Source organism: Panulirus ornatus, chromosome 54 (genome assembly GCF_036320965.1).
Source record: "Panulirus ornatus isolate Po-2019 chromosome 54, ASM3632096v1, whole genome shotgun sequence".
NCBI classification, from domain to species: Eukaryota; Metazoa; Arthropoda; class Malacostraca; order Decapoda; family Palinuridae; genus Panulirus; species Panulirus ornatus.
The window spans coordinates 5142010-5159616 of record NC_092277.1 but is presented as its reverse complement, the minus strand read 5'-3'; the positions used below and the strand labels follow the sequence as shown (position 1 = coordinate 5159616).

The window sequence follows — 17607 nt, the reverse complement described above, 5'->3', positions numbered from 1 at the left end:
GCAAGTATGCAGTCTGTTGTGGATGAGAGAGCTTGGGAAGTGAGTTAGTTGGTGTTCGCTGATAATACAGCGCTGATGGCTGATTCGGGTGAGAAACTGCAGAAGCTGGTGACTGAGTTTGGTAAAGTGTGTGAAAGAAGAAAGTTGAGAGTACATGTGAATAACAGCAAGGTTACTAGGTACAGTAGGGTTGAGGGACAAGTCAATTGGGAGGTAAGTTTGAATGGAGAAAAACTGGAGGAAGTGAAGTGTTTTAGATATCTGGGAGTGGATTTGGCAGCGGATGGAACCATGGAACCGGAGGAGAATCATAGGGATTGAGAGGAGGCAAAAGTTCTGAGAGCATTGAAGAATGTCTGGAAGTCGAGAACTTTATCATGGAAAGCAAAAATGGGTATGTTTGAAGGAATAGTGGTTTCAACAATTTATATGGTTGCAAGGCGTGGGCTATGGATAGAGTTGTGCGCAGGAGGGTGGATGTGCTGGAAATGAGATGTTTGAGGACAATGTGTGGTGTGAGGTGGTTTGATCGAGTAAGTAATGTAAGGGTAAGACAGATGTGTGGAAATAAAAACAGCGTGGTTGAGAGAGCAGAAGAGGGTGTTTTGAAATGGTTTGGGCACATGGAGAGAATGAGTGAGGAAAGATTGACCAAGAGGATATATGTGTCGGAGGTGGAGGGAACGAGGAGAAGTGGGAGACCAAATTGGAGGTGGAAAGATGGAGTGAAAAAGATTTTGAGTGATCGGGGCTTGAACATGCAGGAGGGTGAAAGGCAGGCAAGGAATAGAGTGAATTGGATCGATGTGGTATACCGGGGTTGACGTGCTGTAAGTGGATTGAATCAGGGCATGTGAAGCGTCTGGGTTAAACCATGGAAAGTTGTGTGGGGCCTGGTTGTGGAAAGAGAGCTGTGGTTTTGGGTATTATTGCATGACAGCTAGAGACTGAGTGTGAACGAATGGGGCTTTTGTTGTCTTTTCCTAGCGCTACCTCGCAAATATGAGGGGGGAGGGGGATGGTATTCCATGTGTGGCGAGGTGGCGATGGGAATGAATAAAGGCAGACAGTGTGAATTGTGTGCATGGGTATATATGTATGTGTCTGTGTGTGTATATATATGTGTACATTGAGATGTATAGGTATGTATATTTGCGTGTGTGGACGTGTATGTATATACATGTGAATGGGGGTGGGTTGGGCCATTTCTTTCGTCTATTTCCTTGAGCTACCTCGCAAACGCGGGAGACAGCGACAAAGCAAAATAAAAAAAAACATATATATATATATATATATATATATATATATATATATATATATATATATATATATATATATATATATATTTTTTTTTATTATACTTTGTCGCTGTCTCCCGCGTTTGCGAGGTAGTGCAAGGAAACAGACGAAAAAAATGGCCCAACCCCCCCCATACACATGTATATACATACGTCCACACACGCAAATATACATACCTACACAGCTTTCCATGGTTTACCCCAGACGCTCCACATGCCTTGATTAAATCCACTGACAGCACGTCAACCCCGGTATACCACATCACTCCAATTCACTCTATTCCTTGCCCTCCTTTCACCCTCCTGCATGTTCAGGCCCCAATCACACAAAATCTTTTTCACTCCATCTTTCCACCTCCAATTTGGTCTCCCTCTTCTCCTCGTTCCCTCCACCTCCGACACATATATCCTCTTGGTCAATCTTTCCTCACTCATTCTCTCCATGTGCCCAAACCACTTCAAAACACCCTCTTCTGCTCTCTCAACCACGCTCTTTTTATTTCCACACATCTCTCTTACCCTTACGTTACTCACTCGATCAAACCACCTCACACCACACATTGTCCTCAAACATCTCATTTCCAGCACATCCATCCTCCTGCGCACAACTCTATCCATAGCCCACGCCTCGCAACCATACAACATTGTTGGAACCACTATTCCTTCAAACATACCCATTTTTGCTTTCCGAGATAATGTTCTCGACTTCCACACATTCTTCAAGGCCCCCAGAATTTTCGCCCCCTCCCCCACCCTATGATCCACTTCCGGTTCCATGGTTACATCCGCTGCCAGATCCACTCCCAGATATCTAAAACACTTCACTTCCTCCAGTTTTTCTCCATTCAAACTCACCTCCCAGTTGAATTGACCCTCAACCCTACTGTACCTAATAACCTTGCTCTTATTCACATTTACTCTTAACTTTCTTCTTCCACACACTTTACCAAACTCAGTCACCAGCTTCTGCAGTTTCTCACATGAATCAGCCACCAGCGCTGTATCATGAGCGAACAACAACTGACTCACTTCCCAAGCTCTCTCATCCCCAACAGACTTCATACTTGCCCCTCTTTCCAAAACTCTTGCATTTACCTCCCTAACAACCCCATCCATAAACAAATTAAACAACCATGGAGACATCACACACCCCTGCCACAAACCTACATTCACTGAGAACCAATCACTTTCCTCTCTTCCTACACGTACACATGCCTTACATCCTCGATAAAAACTTTTCACTTTCCTCCCACACCATATATTCTTAATACCTTCCACAGAGCATCTCTATCAACTCTATCATATGCCTTCTCCAGATCCATAAATGCTACATACAAATCCATTTGCTTTTCTAAGTATTTCTCACATACATTCTTCAAAGCAAACACCTGATCCACACATCCTCTACCACTTCTGAAACCACACTGCTCTTCCCCAATCTGATGCTCTGTACATGCCTTCACCCTCTCAATCAATACCCTCCCATATAATTTGCCATGAATACTCAACAAACTTATACCTCTGTAATTTGAGCACTCACTCTTATCCCCTTTGCCTTTGTACAATGGCACTATGCACGCATTCCGCCAATCTTTAGGCACCTCACCATGAGTCATACATACATTAAATAACCTTACCAACCAGTCAACAATACAGTCACCCCCTTTTTTAATAAATTCCACTGCAATACCATCCAAACCTGCTGCCTTGCCGGCTTTCATCTTCCGCAAAGCTTTTACTACCTCTTCTCTGTTTACCAAATCATTTTCCCTAACCCTCGCACTTTGCACACCACCTCGACCAAAACACCCTATATCTGCCACTCTATCATCAAACACATTCAACAAACCTTCAAAATACTCACTCCATCTCCTTCTCACATCACCACTACTTGTTATAACCTCCCCATTTGCGCCCTTCACTGAAGTTCCCATTTGCTCCCTTGTCTTACGCACTTTATTTACCTCCCTCCAGAACATCTTTTTATTCTCCCTAAAATTTAATGATACTCTCTCACCCCAACTCTCATTTGCCCTTTTTTTCACCTCTTGCACCTTTCTCTTGACCTCCTGTCTCTTTCTTTTATACGTCTCCCACTCAATTGCATTTTTTCCCTGCAAAATCGTCCAAATGCCTCTCTCTTTTCTTTCACTAATACTCTTACTTCTTCATCCCACCACTCACTACCCTTTCTAATCAACCCACCTCCCACTCTTCTCATACCACAAGCATCTTTTGCGCAATCCATCACTGATTCCCTAAATACATCCCATTCCTCCCCCACTCCCCTTACTTCCATTGTTCTCACCTTTTTCCATTCTGTACTCAGTCTCTCCTGGTACTTCCTCACACAAGTCTCCTTCCCAAGCTCACTTACTCTCACCACCCTCTTCACCCCAACATTCACTCTTCTTTTCTGAAAACCCATACAAATCTTCACCTTAGCCTCCACAAGATAATGATCAGACATCCCTCCAGTTGCACCTCTCAGCACATTAACATCCAAAAGTCTCTCTTTCGCACGCCTGTCAATTAACACGTAATCCAATAACGCTCTCTGGCCATCTCTCCTACTTACATAAGTATACTTATGTATATCTCGCTTTTTAAACCAGGTATTCCCAATCATCAGTCCTTTTTCAGCACATAAATCTACAAGCTCTTCACCATTTCCATTTACAACACTGAACACCCCATGTATACCAATTATTCCCTCAACTGACACATTACTCACCTTTGCATTCAAATCACCCAACACTATAACCCGGTCTCGTGCATCAAAACCACTAACACACTCATTCAGCTGCTCCCAAAACACTTGCCTCTCATATATATTATATATATATATATATATATATATATATATATATATATATATATATATATATATATATATATATATATATTTTTTTTCTTTTTTTGCCGCTGTCTCCCGCATTTGCGAGGTAGCGCAAGGAAACAGACGAAAGAAATGGCCCAACCCACCCCCATACACATGAATATACATACGTCCACACACGCAAATATACATACCTACACAGCTTTCCATGGTTTACCCCAGTCGCTTCACATGCCTTGATTCAGTCCACTGACAGCACGTCAACCCTGGTATACCACATCGCTCCAATTCACTCTATTCCTTGCCCTCCTTTCACCCTCCTGCATGTTCAGGCCCCGATCACACAAAATCTTTTTCACTCCTTCTTTCCACCTCCAGTTTGGTCTCCCTCTTCTCCTCGTTCCCTCCACCTCCGACACATATATTCTCTTGGTCAATCTTTCCTCACTCATTCTCTCCATGTGCCCAAACCATTTCAAAACACCCTCTTCTGCTCTCTTAACCACGCTCTTTTTATTTCCACACATCTCTCTTACCCTTACGTTACTTACTCGATCAAACCACCTCACACCACACATTGTCCTCAAACATCTCATTTCCAGCACATCCATCCTCCTGTGCACAACTCTATCCATAGCCCACGCCTCGCAACCATACAACATTGTTGGAACCACTATTCCTTCAAACATACCCATTTTTGCTTTCCGAGATAATGTTCTCGACTTCCACACATTCTTCAAGGCTCCCAGAATTTTCGCCCCCTTCCCCATCCTATGATCCACTTCCGCTTCCATGGTTCCATCCGCTGCCAGATCCACTCCTAGATATCTAAAACACTTCACTGCCTCCAGTTTTTCTCCATTCAAACTCACCTCCCAATTGACTTGACCCTCAACCCTACTGTACCTCATAACCTTGCTCTTATTCACATTTACTCTTAACTTTCTTCTTTCACACACTTTACCAAACTCAGTCACCAGCTTCTGCAGTTTCTCACATGAATCAGCCACCAGCGCTGTATCATCAGCGAACAACAACTGACTCACTTCCCAAGCTCTCTCATCCCCAACAGACTTCATACTTGCCCCTTTTTCCAAAACTCTTGCATTCACCTCCCTAACAACCCCATCCATAAACAAATTAAACAACCATGGAGACATCACACACCCCTGCCACAAACCTACATTCACTGAGAACCAATCACTTTCCTCTCTTCCTACACGTACACATGCCTTACATCCTCGATAAAAACTTTTCACTGCTTCTAACAACATATATATATATATATATATATATATATATATATATATATATATATATATATATATATATATATATATATATATGTATTATCCCTGGGGATAGGGGAGAAAGAATACTTCCCACGTATTCCCTACGTGTCGTAGAAGGCGACTAAAAGGGGAGAGAGCAGGGGGCTGGAAATCCTCCCCTCTTGTTTTTATTTTAGTTTTCCAAAAGAAGGAACAGAGAAGGGGGCCAGGTGAGGATATTCCCTCAGAGGTCCAGTCCTCTGTTCTTAACACTACCTTGCTAATGCGGGAAATGGCGAATAGTTTGAAAGAAAAAAAGAAAAAAAATATATATATATTTTTTTTTTCTTTTTTTCTTTTTTATACTTTGTCGCTGTCTCCCGCGTTTGCGAGGTAGCGCAAGGAAACAGACGAAAGAAATGGCCCAGCCCCCCCCCCCATACACATGCATATACACACGTCCACACACGCAAATACACATACCTACACAGCTTTCCATGGTTTACCCCAGACGCTTCACATGCCTTGATTCAATCCACTGACAGCACGTCAACCCCGGTATACCACATCGCTGCAATTCACTCTATTCCTTGCCCTCCTTTCACCCTCCTGCATGTTCAGGCCCCGATCACACAAAATCTTTTTCACTCCATCTTTCCACCTCCAATTTGGTCTCCCTCTTCACCTTGCTCCTTCCACCTCCGACACATATATCCTCTTGGTCAATCTTTCCTCACTCATCCTCTCCATGTGCCCAAACCACTTCAAAACACCCTCTTCTGCTCTCTTAACCACGCTCTTTTTATTTCCACACATCTCTCTTACCCTTACGTTACTTACTCGATCAAACCACCTCACACCACACATTGTCCTCAAACATCTCATTTCCAGCACATCCATCCTCCTGCGCACAACTCTATCCATAGCCCACGCCTTGCAACCATACAACATTGTTGGAACCACTATTCCTTCAAACATACCCATTTTTGCTTTCCGAGATAATGTTCTCGACTTCCACACATTCTTCAAGGCTCCCAGAATTTTCGCCCCCTCCCCCACCCTATGATCCACTTCCGCTTCCATGGTTCCATCCGCTGCCAGATCCACTCCCAGATATCTAAAACACTTCACTTCCTCCAGTTTTTCTCCATTCAAACTCACCTCCCAATTGACTTGACCCTCAACCCTACTGTACCTAATAACCTTGCTCTTATTCACATTTACTCTTAACTTTCTTCTTCCACACACTTTACCAAACTCAGTCACCAGCTTCTGCAGTTTCTCACATGAATCAGCCACCAGCGCTGTATCATCAGCGAACAACAACTGACTCACTTCCCAAGCTCTCTCATCCCTAACAGACTTCATACTTGTCCCTCTTTCCAAAACTCTTGCATTTACCTCCCTAACAACCCCATCCATAAACAAATTAAACAACCATGGAGACATCACACACCCCTGCCGCAAACCTACATTCACTGAGAACCAATCACTTTCCTCTCTTCCTACACGTACACATGCCTTACATCCTCGATAAAAACTTTTCACTGCTTCTAACAACTTTCCTCCCACACCATATATTCTTAATACCTTCCACAGAGCATCTCTATCAACTCTATCATATGCCTTCTCCAGATCCATAAATGCTACATACAAATCCATTTGCTTTTCTAAGTATTTCTCACATACATTCTACAAAGCAAACACCTGATCCACACATCCTCTACCACTTCTGAAACCACACTGCTCTTCCCCAATCTGATGCTCTGTACATGCCTTCACCCTCTCAATCAATACCCTCCCATATAATTTACCAGGAATACTCAACAAACTTATACCTCTGTAATTTGAGCACTCACTCTTTTCCCCTTTGCCTTTGTACAATGGCACTATGCACGCATTCCGCCAATCCTCAGGCACCTCACCATGAGTCATACATACAGTGAATAACCTTACCAACCAGTCAACAATACAGTCACCCCCTTTTTTAATAAATTCCACTGCAATACCATCCAAACCTGCTGCCTTGCCAGCTTTCATCTTCCGCAAAGCTTTCACTACCTCTTCTCTGTTTACCCAATCATTTTCCCTAACCCTCTCACTTTGCACACCACCTCGACCAAAACACCCTATATCTGCCACTCTATCATCAAACACATTCAACAAACCTTCAAAATACTCACTCCATCTCCTTCTCACATCACCACTACTTGTTATCACCTCCCCATTTGCGCCCTTCACTGAAGTTCCCATTTGCTCCCTTGTCTTACGCACTTTATTTACCTCCTTCCAGAACATCTTTTTATTCTCCCTAAAATTTAATGATACTCTCTCACCCCAACTCTCATTTGCTCTTTTTTTTTCACCTCTTGCACCTATATATATATATATATATATATATATATATATATATATATATATATATATATATAAATTTTTTTATTTTTGCTTTGTCGCTGTCTCCCGCATTTGCGAGGTAGCGCAAGGAAACAGAAGGAAAAAATGGCCCAACCCACCCCCATATATATATATATATATATATATATATATATATATATATATATATATATATATATATTTTTTTTTTTTTTTATACTTTGTCGCTGTCTCCCGCATTTGCGGGGTAGCGCAAGGAAACAGACGAAAGAAATGGCCCAACCCCCCCCATACACATGTATATACATACGTCCACACACGCAAATATGCATACCTACACAGCTTTCCATGGTTTACCCCAGACGCTTCACATGCCTTGATTCAATCCACTGACAGCACGTCAACCCCGGTATACCACATCGCTCCAATTCACTCTATTCCTTGCCCTCCTTTCACCCTCCTGCATGTTCAGGCCCCGATCACACAAAATCTTTTTCACTCCATCTTTCCACCTCCAATTTGGTCTCTCTCTCTCTCTCTCTCTCTCTCTCTCTCTCTCTCTCTCTCTCTCTCTCTATATATATATATATATATATATATATATATTTTTTTTTTTTTTATTATTATACTTTGTCGATGTCTCCCGCGTTTGCGAGGTAGCGCAAGGAAACAGACGAAAGATATGGCCCAACCCGCCCCCATACACATGTATATACATACGTCCTCACACGCAAATATACATACCTACACAGCTTTCCATGGTTTACCCCAGACTCTTCACATGCCCTGATTCAATCCACTGACAGCACGTCAACCCCGGTATACCACATCGATCCAATTCACTCTATTCCTTGCCCTCCTTTCACCCTCCTGCATGTTCGGGCCCCGATCACACAAAATCTTTTTCACTCCATCTTTCCACCTCCAATTTGGTCTCCCACTTCTCCTCGTTCCCTCCACCTCCGACACATATATCCTCTTGGTCAATCTTTCCTCACTCATTCTCTCCACGTGCCCAAACCACTTCAAAACACCCTCTTCTGCTCTCTCAACCACGCTCTTTTTTTTCCAAACATCTCTCTTACCGTTACGTTACTTACTCGATCAAACCACCTCACACCACACATTGTCCTCAAACATCTCATTTCCAGCACATCCATCCTCCTGCGAACAACTCTATCCATAGCCCACGCCTTGCAACCATACAACATTGTTGGAACCACTATTCCTTCAAACATACCCATTTTTGCTTTCAGAGATAATGTTCTCGACTTCCACACATTCTTCAAGGCTCCCAGGATTTTCGCCCCCTCCCCCACCCTATGATCCACTTCCGCTTCCATGGTTCCATCCGCTGCCAGATCCACTCCCAGATATCTAAAACACTTTACTTCCTCCAGTTTTTCTCCATTCAAACTTACCTCCCAATTGACTTGACCCTCAACCCTACTGTACCTAATTACCTTGCTCTTATTCACATTTACTCTTAACTTTCTTCTTTCACACACTTTCCCAAACTCAGTCACCAGCTTCTGCAGTTTCTCACATGAATCAGCCACCAACGCTGTATCATCAGCGAACAACAACTGACTCACTTCCCAAACTCTCTCATCCCCAACAGACTTCATACTTGCCCCTCTTTCCAAAACTCTTGCATTCACCTCCCTAACAACCCCATCCATAAACAAATTAAACAACCATGGAGACATCACACACCCCTGCCGCAAACCTACATTCACTGAGAACCACTCACTTTCCTCTCTTCCTACACGTACACATGCCTTACATCCTCGATAAAAACTTTTCACTGCTTCTAACAACTTGCCTCCCACCCCATATATTCTTAATACGTTCCACAGAGCATCTCTATCAACTCTATCATATGCCTTCTGCAGATCCATAAATGCTACATACAAATCCATTTGCTTTTCTAAGTATTTCTCACATACATTCTTCAAAGCAAACACCTGATCCACACATCCTCTACCACTTCTGAAACCACACTGCTCTTCCCCAATCTGATGCTCTGTACATGCCTTCACCCTCTCAATCAATACCCTCCCATATAATTTACCAGGAATACTCAACAAACTTATACCTCTGTAATTTGAGCACTCACTCTTATCCCCTTTGCCTTTGTACAATGGCACTATGCACGCATTCCGCCAATCTTCAGGCACCTCACCATGAGTCATACATACATTAAATAACCTTACCAACCAGTCAACAATACAGTCACCCCCTTTTTTAATAAATTCCACTGCAATACCATCCAAACCTGCTGCCTTGCCGGCTTTCATCTTCCGCAAAGCTTTTACTACCTCTTCTCTGTTTACCAAATCATTTTCCCTAACCCTCTCAATTTGCACACCACCTCGACCAAAACACCCTATATCTGCCACTCTATCATCAAACACATTCAACAGACCTTCAAAATACTCACTCCATCTCCTTCTCACATCACCACTACTTGTTATCACCTCCCCATTTGCGCCCTTCACTGAAGTTCCCATTTGCTCACTTGTCTTACGCACTTTATTTACCTCCTTCCAGAACATCTTTTTATTCTCCCTAAAATTTAATGATACTCTCTCACCTCAACTCTCATTTGCCCTCTTTTTCACCTCTTGCACCTTTCTCTTGACCTCCTGTCTCTTTCTTTTATACATCTCCCACTCAATTGCATTTTTTTCCTGCAAAAATCGTCCAAATGCCTCTCTCTTCTCTTTCACTAATAATCTTACTTCTTCATCCCACCACTCAATACCCTTTCTAATCAACCCACCTCCCACTCTTTTCATGCCACAAGCATCTTTTGTGCAATCCATCACTGATTCCCTAAATACATCCCATTCCTCCCCCACTCCCCTTACTTCCATTGTTCTCACCTTTTTCCATTCTGTACTCAGTCTCTCCTGGTACTTCCTCACACAAGTCTCCTTCCCAAGCTCACTTACTCTCACCACCCTCTTCACCCCAACATTCACTCTTCTTTTCTGAAAACCCATACAAATCTTCACCTTAGCCTCCACAAGATAATGATCAGACATCCCTCCAGTTGCACCTCTCAGCACTTTAACATCCAAAAGTCTCTCTCGCGCGCCTGTCAATTAACACGTAATCCAATAACGCTCTCTGGCCATCTCTCCTACTTACATACGTATACTTATGTATATCTCGCTTTTTAAACCAGGTATTCCCAATTACCAGTCCTTTTTCAGCACATAAATCTACAAGCTCTTCACCATTTCCATTTACAACACTGAACACCCCATGTATACCAATTATTCCCTCAACTGCCACATTACTCACCTTTGCATTCAAATCATCCATCACTATAACCCGGTCTCGTGCATCAAAACCACTAACACACTCATTCAGCTGCTCCCAAAACACTTGCCTCTCATGCTCTTTCTTCTCATGCCCAGGTGCATATGCACCAATAATCACCCATCTCTCTCCATCAACTTTCAGTTTTACCCATATTAATCAAGAATTTACTTTCTTACATTCTATCACATACTCCCACAACTCCTGTTTCAGGAGTACTGCTACTCCTTCCCTTGCTCTTGTCCTCTCACTAACCCCTGACTTTACTCCCAAGACATTCCCAAACCACTCTTCCCCTTTACCCTTGAGCTTCGTTTCACTCAGAGCCAAAACATCCAGGTTCCTTTCCTCAAACATACTACCTATCTCTCCTTTTTTCACATCTTGGTTACATCCACACACATTTAGACACCCTAGTCTGAGCCTTCGAGGAGGATGAGCACTCCCTGCATGAGTCCTTCTTCTGTTTCCCATTTCAGAAATTAAAAAAAATACAAGGAGGGGATGATTTCTGGCTCCCCGCTCCCGTCCCCTCTAGTCACCTTCTACGACACGCGAGGAATGCGTGGGAAGTATTCTTTCACCCCTATCCCCAGGGATAATATATATATATATATATATATATATATATATATATATATATATATATATATATATACATACACATACATACGCACATACACACACACACACACACATATACATATATATACATATGAAAAATGTTAGAAATTATATATATATATATATATATATATATATATATATATATATATATATATATATATATATATATATATATATATATATATATCTTTCTTTCTTTCTTTCATACTTTTCACCATTTCCCGCATTAGCGAGGTAGCGTTAAGAACAGAGGACTGGGCCTCTGAGGGAATGTCCTCACCTGGCCCCCTTCTCTGCTTCTTCTTTTGGAAAATTAAAAAAAAAATGAGAGGGGAGGATTTCCAGCCCCCCGCTCTCTTCCCTTTTAGTCGCCTTCTACGACACGCAGGGAATAAGTGGGAAGTATTCTTTCTCCCCTATCCCCAGGGATATATATATATATATATATATATATACGTTGAGATGTATAGGCATGTATATTTGCGTGTGTGGACGTGTATGTATATACATGTGTAAGTGGGTGGGTTGGGCCATTCTTCCGTCTGTTTCCTTGCGCTACCTCGCTAACGTGGGAAACAGCGACAAAGTATAATAAATAAAATATGAATATGTTGATGTAGTTATATCTTAATGGGCTTCCTTTGTTGACTTGTAAGCGAATGAAAATGTATCCATATAGCTTAGATTAACATATTATGTAACTTCATAACTTCAGACAAAGCTCAAGCCAGTTCATAAAACAGTTGCCATGGCTGACAAACCAATTTTCCTGACTCATGAGGAGGCAGATGGCTTCTGTGCTGAACCTGACCAATCAACCAAAGTTTTATCTTTAAGATACAAATGTGGTGTTTTTTTTGTTTTTTTTGATAAACCATCCTTGAGGATACAGTAAGATAGACAGGCATAGTGAGGGACTGCATGCAGTGAAAAGTTGAACATTTGGATGAATGTTTAAAGATGTGTAAAAACTGCAGAATGTGAGACTCGATTCTGTAGTGAAATAGATATGCTAGGATTCAGAATATGCATATATGAATTACTGTTCAACTTTTATGATTTACCTAACTGTTATATTCACTGAAGTTCACAGGAAGTGAAAAAGTTATTACTTGATGTCTATTGTTCTTTTCAGGATTGGTTTGTTTTTTGAGTTTTGCATATCTGTAAGATCTCTAGGGTCCTAGTAAACTCTACCACTTTGCCTTCTAATGAGGTAACTGCCTCCAACCCTGTGCAAACCAGGAGAGAAAGATTGACAAAATAGATTTCAAACATCCACCACTCATGCATTTTTCATTTCATATTCCATACTGAATCCTTGATTTTCATGTCACTCTCATGTTGTGATGAGTTTAACATGTTATTTCACTTTATAGTTTTGCAGTATTTTTTAAATGAGATTGCAATTTAGATCAGTCTTTATGGTTTTATTTATTCATTTATTTTGCTTTGTCGCTGTCTCCCGCGTTAGTGAGGTAGCACAAGGAAACAGATGAAAGAATGGCCCAACCCACCCACATACACATGTATATACATACACGTCCACACACGCACATATACATTCCTATACATCTCAATGTATACATATATATACACACACAGACATATACATATATACACATGTACATCATTCATACTGTCTGCCTTTATCCATTCCCATCGCCACCTCCCCACACATGGAATAACATCCCCCTCCCCCCTCCTGTGTGCGAGGTAGTGCTAGGAAAAGACAACAAAGGCCCCATTTGTTCACACTCAGTCTCTAGCTGACATGTAATAATGCACCGAAACCACAGCTCCCTTTCCACATCCAGGCCCCACAGAACTTTCCATGGTTTACCCCAGACGCTTCACATGCCCTGGTTCAATCCACTGACGTGTATCAATATTTGCTTCAGATCTGAATTAGTATGTTTGGACATAAGGATCATATGTGAATGTTAATTAGGTCTCCTGATCTGGTCATAAAGTATTAGAAGTTATTCTGGATAAATGTCTTTCTAATCATTTATAAAAACAGGCTAGGCATTTGTTATGATCTACAATATGAAGACTGATATTCATTCATTTTTTTCTAGGGCTTCATCTTTCAGCCGAGAGTTTCGTATTAAAGATCCAGGAGTTTCCTTGGACTTTTCCACTAGAGTCTTGGGAATGCATCTTCTGAAAAAACTGGACTTTCCTTCTCTGGAGTATTCCTTATACTCTATGAGCTTTGAAACAGTTCAGAACATTGCACAGGATGAGATTGAGAGAAGGAAATGGTGCTTCACACAAGATGCCACTTTGGAGCTTCCACAGTAAGTTGATTTACTTGATAATTGACAAGGGTGTAAAGAATACATAAACTGCTCTGTAATTTTATTTTGATTTCTCAAATGATTTGTTTTCACAATATTTCCTTTTAGAACATTCTTTCTACATTTCATATCCCTCTTGTGTTTATCTACTGTCTAATCAGCACATAATTTTCTGTGATTAAAGCAGTAGTCAATCTTCCGCAGCTCTTGACTTTTTATAGAATAAAGATAAATATGGACTGTATTCTATTCTTTTACACATGTCACTCTAAATCACCTTGAAAAAACGTGTTTCTCACTACTGTCTCCCAGCCCTTCCACTTCTCTTAATTCTATTTTTGTAGCTCCAGACTGACTCCTGTGTTTCTCAAACAGAAGACTTGCTCAGAGGTTATTAGAATACCATTTTATCCCTTAATTAGAGTGTATCCTCCAGAATTTCACCATCTATGACCACCACCATATTTGTCAGGCCAGCTTATGCTTATTCAGAGAATCCTGATACTTGCCTTGGTTTGTGATGGCATTGGTGTGCAATACAGCTGTTACCCTCTGGTCACAAACCTGTATCACTCTTGCAGTGATGCTGGTTGTGCTCACGAGAGTATATAACATTTTCAGTTTGTGACCTTAACTTTTGGCCTTGAAAGATACAGGATCTTTATCATTATCTCTTGATTGTGGTGATATGAATAGCAATTACTTATTCCATTATTTGAGCCATGATAGATTAGTTAGCTAGTCAAGTTTTCATAAATTCATCTTGGCAGTACAGCAGCCTACAAAGCTTATTTTACACTTCTCTGTGGTTGTTTCTGATGTAAGTTTATGCTTACGGAATAATTTTTTTTCTTGTTGATTGCTTGATTTTCTGGACTTTTAATTAGACAAGGCCTTGCAGGTATTCACCAGGATGGTTCCATGAATTTCTGTTGTGGTTAATTACTCATCATGCCAAGGACATATATTGATCATGGAAGTAGTTCTCATAGTCAAGGCTTGCCTTTGCATTGCATTAGTAAAATCTTTAAGATTGCAAGCCTTAGCATTGCATTAGTAAAATCTTTAAGATTGCAAGCCTTTGCATTGCATTAGTAAAATCTTTAAGATTGCAAGCCTTTGCATTGCATTAGTAAAATCTTTAAGATTGCAAGCCTTTGCATTGCATTAGTAAAATCTTTAAGATTGCAAGCCTTTGCATTGCATTAGTAAAATCTTTAAGATTGCAAGCCTTTGCATTGCATTAGTAAAATCTTTAAGATTGCAAGCCTTTGCATTGCATTAGTAAAATCTTTAAGATTGCAAGCCTTTGCATTGCATTAGTAAAATCTTTAAGATTGCAAGCCTTTGCATTGCATTAGTAAAATCTTTAAGATTATTCCCAAACGTGGGTAACTCAGTATTTTGGTGTATGTTTGACATAAGACATCCAGAATCTTGTACACATATGGGGATACTGTTGAATGGTGTCCTGTGATGTTGGCATTATAATCGACTCAGTGGAAATGTTGAGTTATCACCATGATAATATGTAAATGGCTCCTTTCTTTTATCTGGCTTGTGTCAGTGTCTGTTTCTAATGTGTCCTCTCAACACACGGAAAGAGAAATGAGACAGGCCTCAAGCCCTAAGCTTTTGTACTGTTGGTGCACAAGAGGAAAAAAGATGGAGGGTGTCCACCCGAGAGTAATCTTGTGATCTCCTTTGGGACTGTTACTTACAGAATCTTAACGAAGTTTTGGTTGTGTATAGTACACTAGATATTAGTTCAAAATGATGGACAGTTACAACATCATTGAGTTTAAAGATGCTTAGAGTGTGTTCTAGGACTGACAGAAGTGGAATCATAACCTTTATTTAACTAGGTTGCACTAGTCTTGGTCATGGAAGGTGTTTTGAGACCCCAAACAAAACTTTAGTTCCCCATCTAAATATTGGTACCAAGACTTAATGTTAAAAGGTCTAACTGAAATGGAATCTTAGCTTTCAGTTTGGCTATATGGCAATGGATACACATATTAAAAAGATTTTGAAATTCCTTCAGGATCCAAACAGAACCTGGTTTCCATTTTTAGATTATCTATTATACTTGATCTCCATTTCCCATGTTAGTGTGGAAAGAAGACAAAAGACAAGAAAGACCCATCTACTGCCATACACATTATTCATTATACTTAATCGCTGTTTCCCGCATCAGTGAAGTAGCACAAGGAAACAGACAAAGATCAGCCCATCCACTCATTATTTCACATGTACATACACACGTCCACACACGCAAATATACATACCTACACAGCTTTCCATGGTTTACCCCAGACGCTTCACATGCCTTGATTCAATCCACTGACAGCACGTCAACCCCTGTATACCACATGACTCCAATTCACTCTATTCCTTGCCCTCCTTTCACCCTCCTGCATGTTCAGGCCCCGATCACACAAAATCTTTTTCACTCCATCTTTCCACCTCCAATTTGGTCTCCCTCTTCTCCTCGTTCCCTCCACCTCCGACACATATATCCTCTTGGTCAATCTCTCCTCACTCATTCTCTCCATGTGCCCAAACCATTTCAAAACACCCTCTTCTGCTCTCTCAACCACGCTCTTTTTATTTCCACACATCACTCTTACCCTTACGTTACTTACTCGATCAAACCACCTCACACCACACATTGTCCTCAAACATCTCATTTCCAGCACATCCATCCTCCTGCGCACATCTCTATCCATAGCCCACGCCTCGCAACCATACAACATTGTTGGAACCACTATTCCCTCAAACATACCCATTTTCGCTTTCCGAGATAATGTTCTCGACTTCCACACATTTTTCAAGGCTCCCAAAATTTTCGCCCCCTCCCCCACCCTATGATCCACTTCCGCTTCCATGGTTCCATCCGCTGACAGATCCACTCCCAGATATCTAAAACACTTCACTTCCTCCAGTTTTTCTCCATTCAAACTCACCTCCCAATTGACTTGACCCTCACCCCTACTGTACCTAATAACCTTGCTCTTATTCACATTTACTCTCAACTTTCTTCTTCCACACACTTTACCAAACTCAGTCACCAGCTTCTGCAGTTTCTCACATGAATCAGCCACCAGCGCTGTATCATCAGCGAACAACAACTGACTCACTTCCCAAGCTCTCTCATCCCCAACAGACTTCATACTTGCCCCTCTTTCCAGGACTCTTGCATTTACCTCCCTTACAACCCCATCCATAAACAAATTAAACAACCATGGAGACATCACACACCCCTGCCGCAAACCTACATTCACTGAGAACCAATCACTTTCCTCTCTTCCTACACGTACACATGCCTTACATCCTCGATAAAAACTTTTCACTGCTTCTAACAACTTGCCTCCCACACCATATATTCTTAATACCTTCCACAGAGCATCTCTATCAACTCTATCATATGCCTTCTCCAGATCCATAAATGCTACATACAAATCCATTTGCTTTTCTAAGTATTTCTCACATACATTCTTCAAAGCAAACACCTGATCCACACATCCTCTACCACTTCTGAAACCGCACTGCTCTTCCCCAAT

General features: G+C 41.3%; 1 protein-coding gene across 9 annotated transcripts in view; it reads left to right on the top strand.

Annotated features, from left to right (window-relative positions):
• Positions 1–17607, top strand: part of LOC139765362 (uncharacterized) — a 574294-nt gene that overhangs the window by 112982 nt on the left and 443705 nt on the right. For all 9 annotated transcript variants that reach the window (XR_011716647.1, XR_011716648.1, XR_011716650.1 and 6 more), the window contains exon 2: positions 13823–14044. Coding sequence is in view for 4 of the 9 variants with exons in the window: in XM_071692744.1 (XP_071548845.1) it covers positions 13899–14044 (146 nt within the window). In the remaining 5 variants the exon portion in view is untranslated. The remainder of the gene's footprint in view (positions 1–13822; positions 14045–17607) is intronic.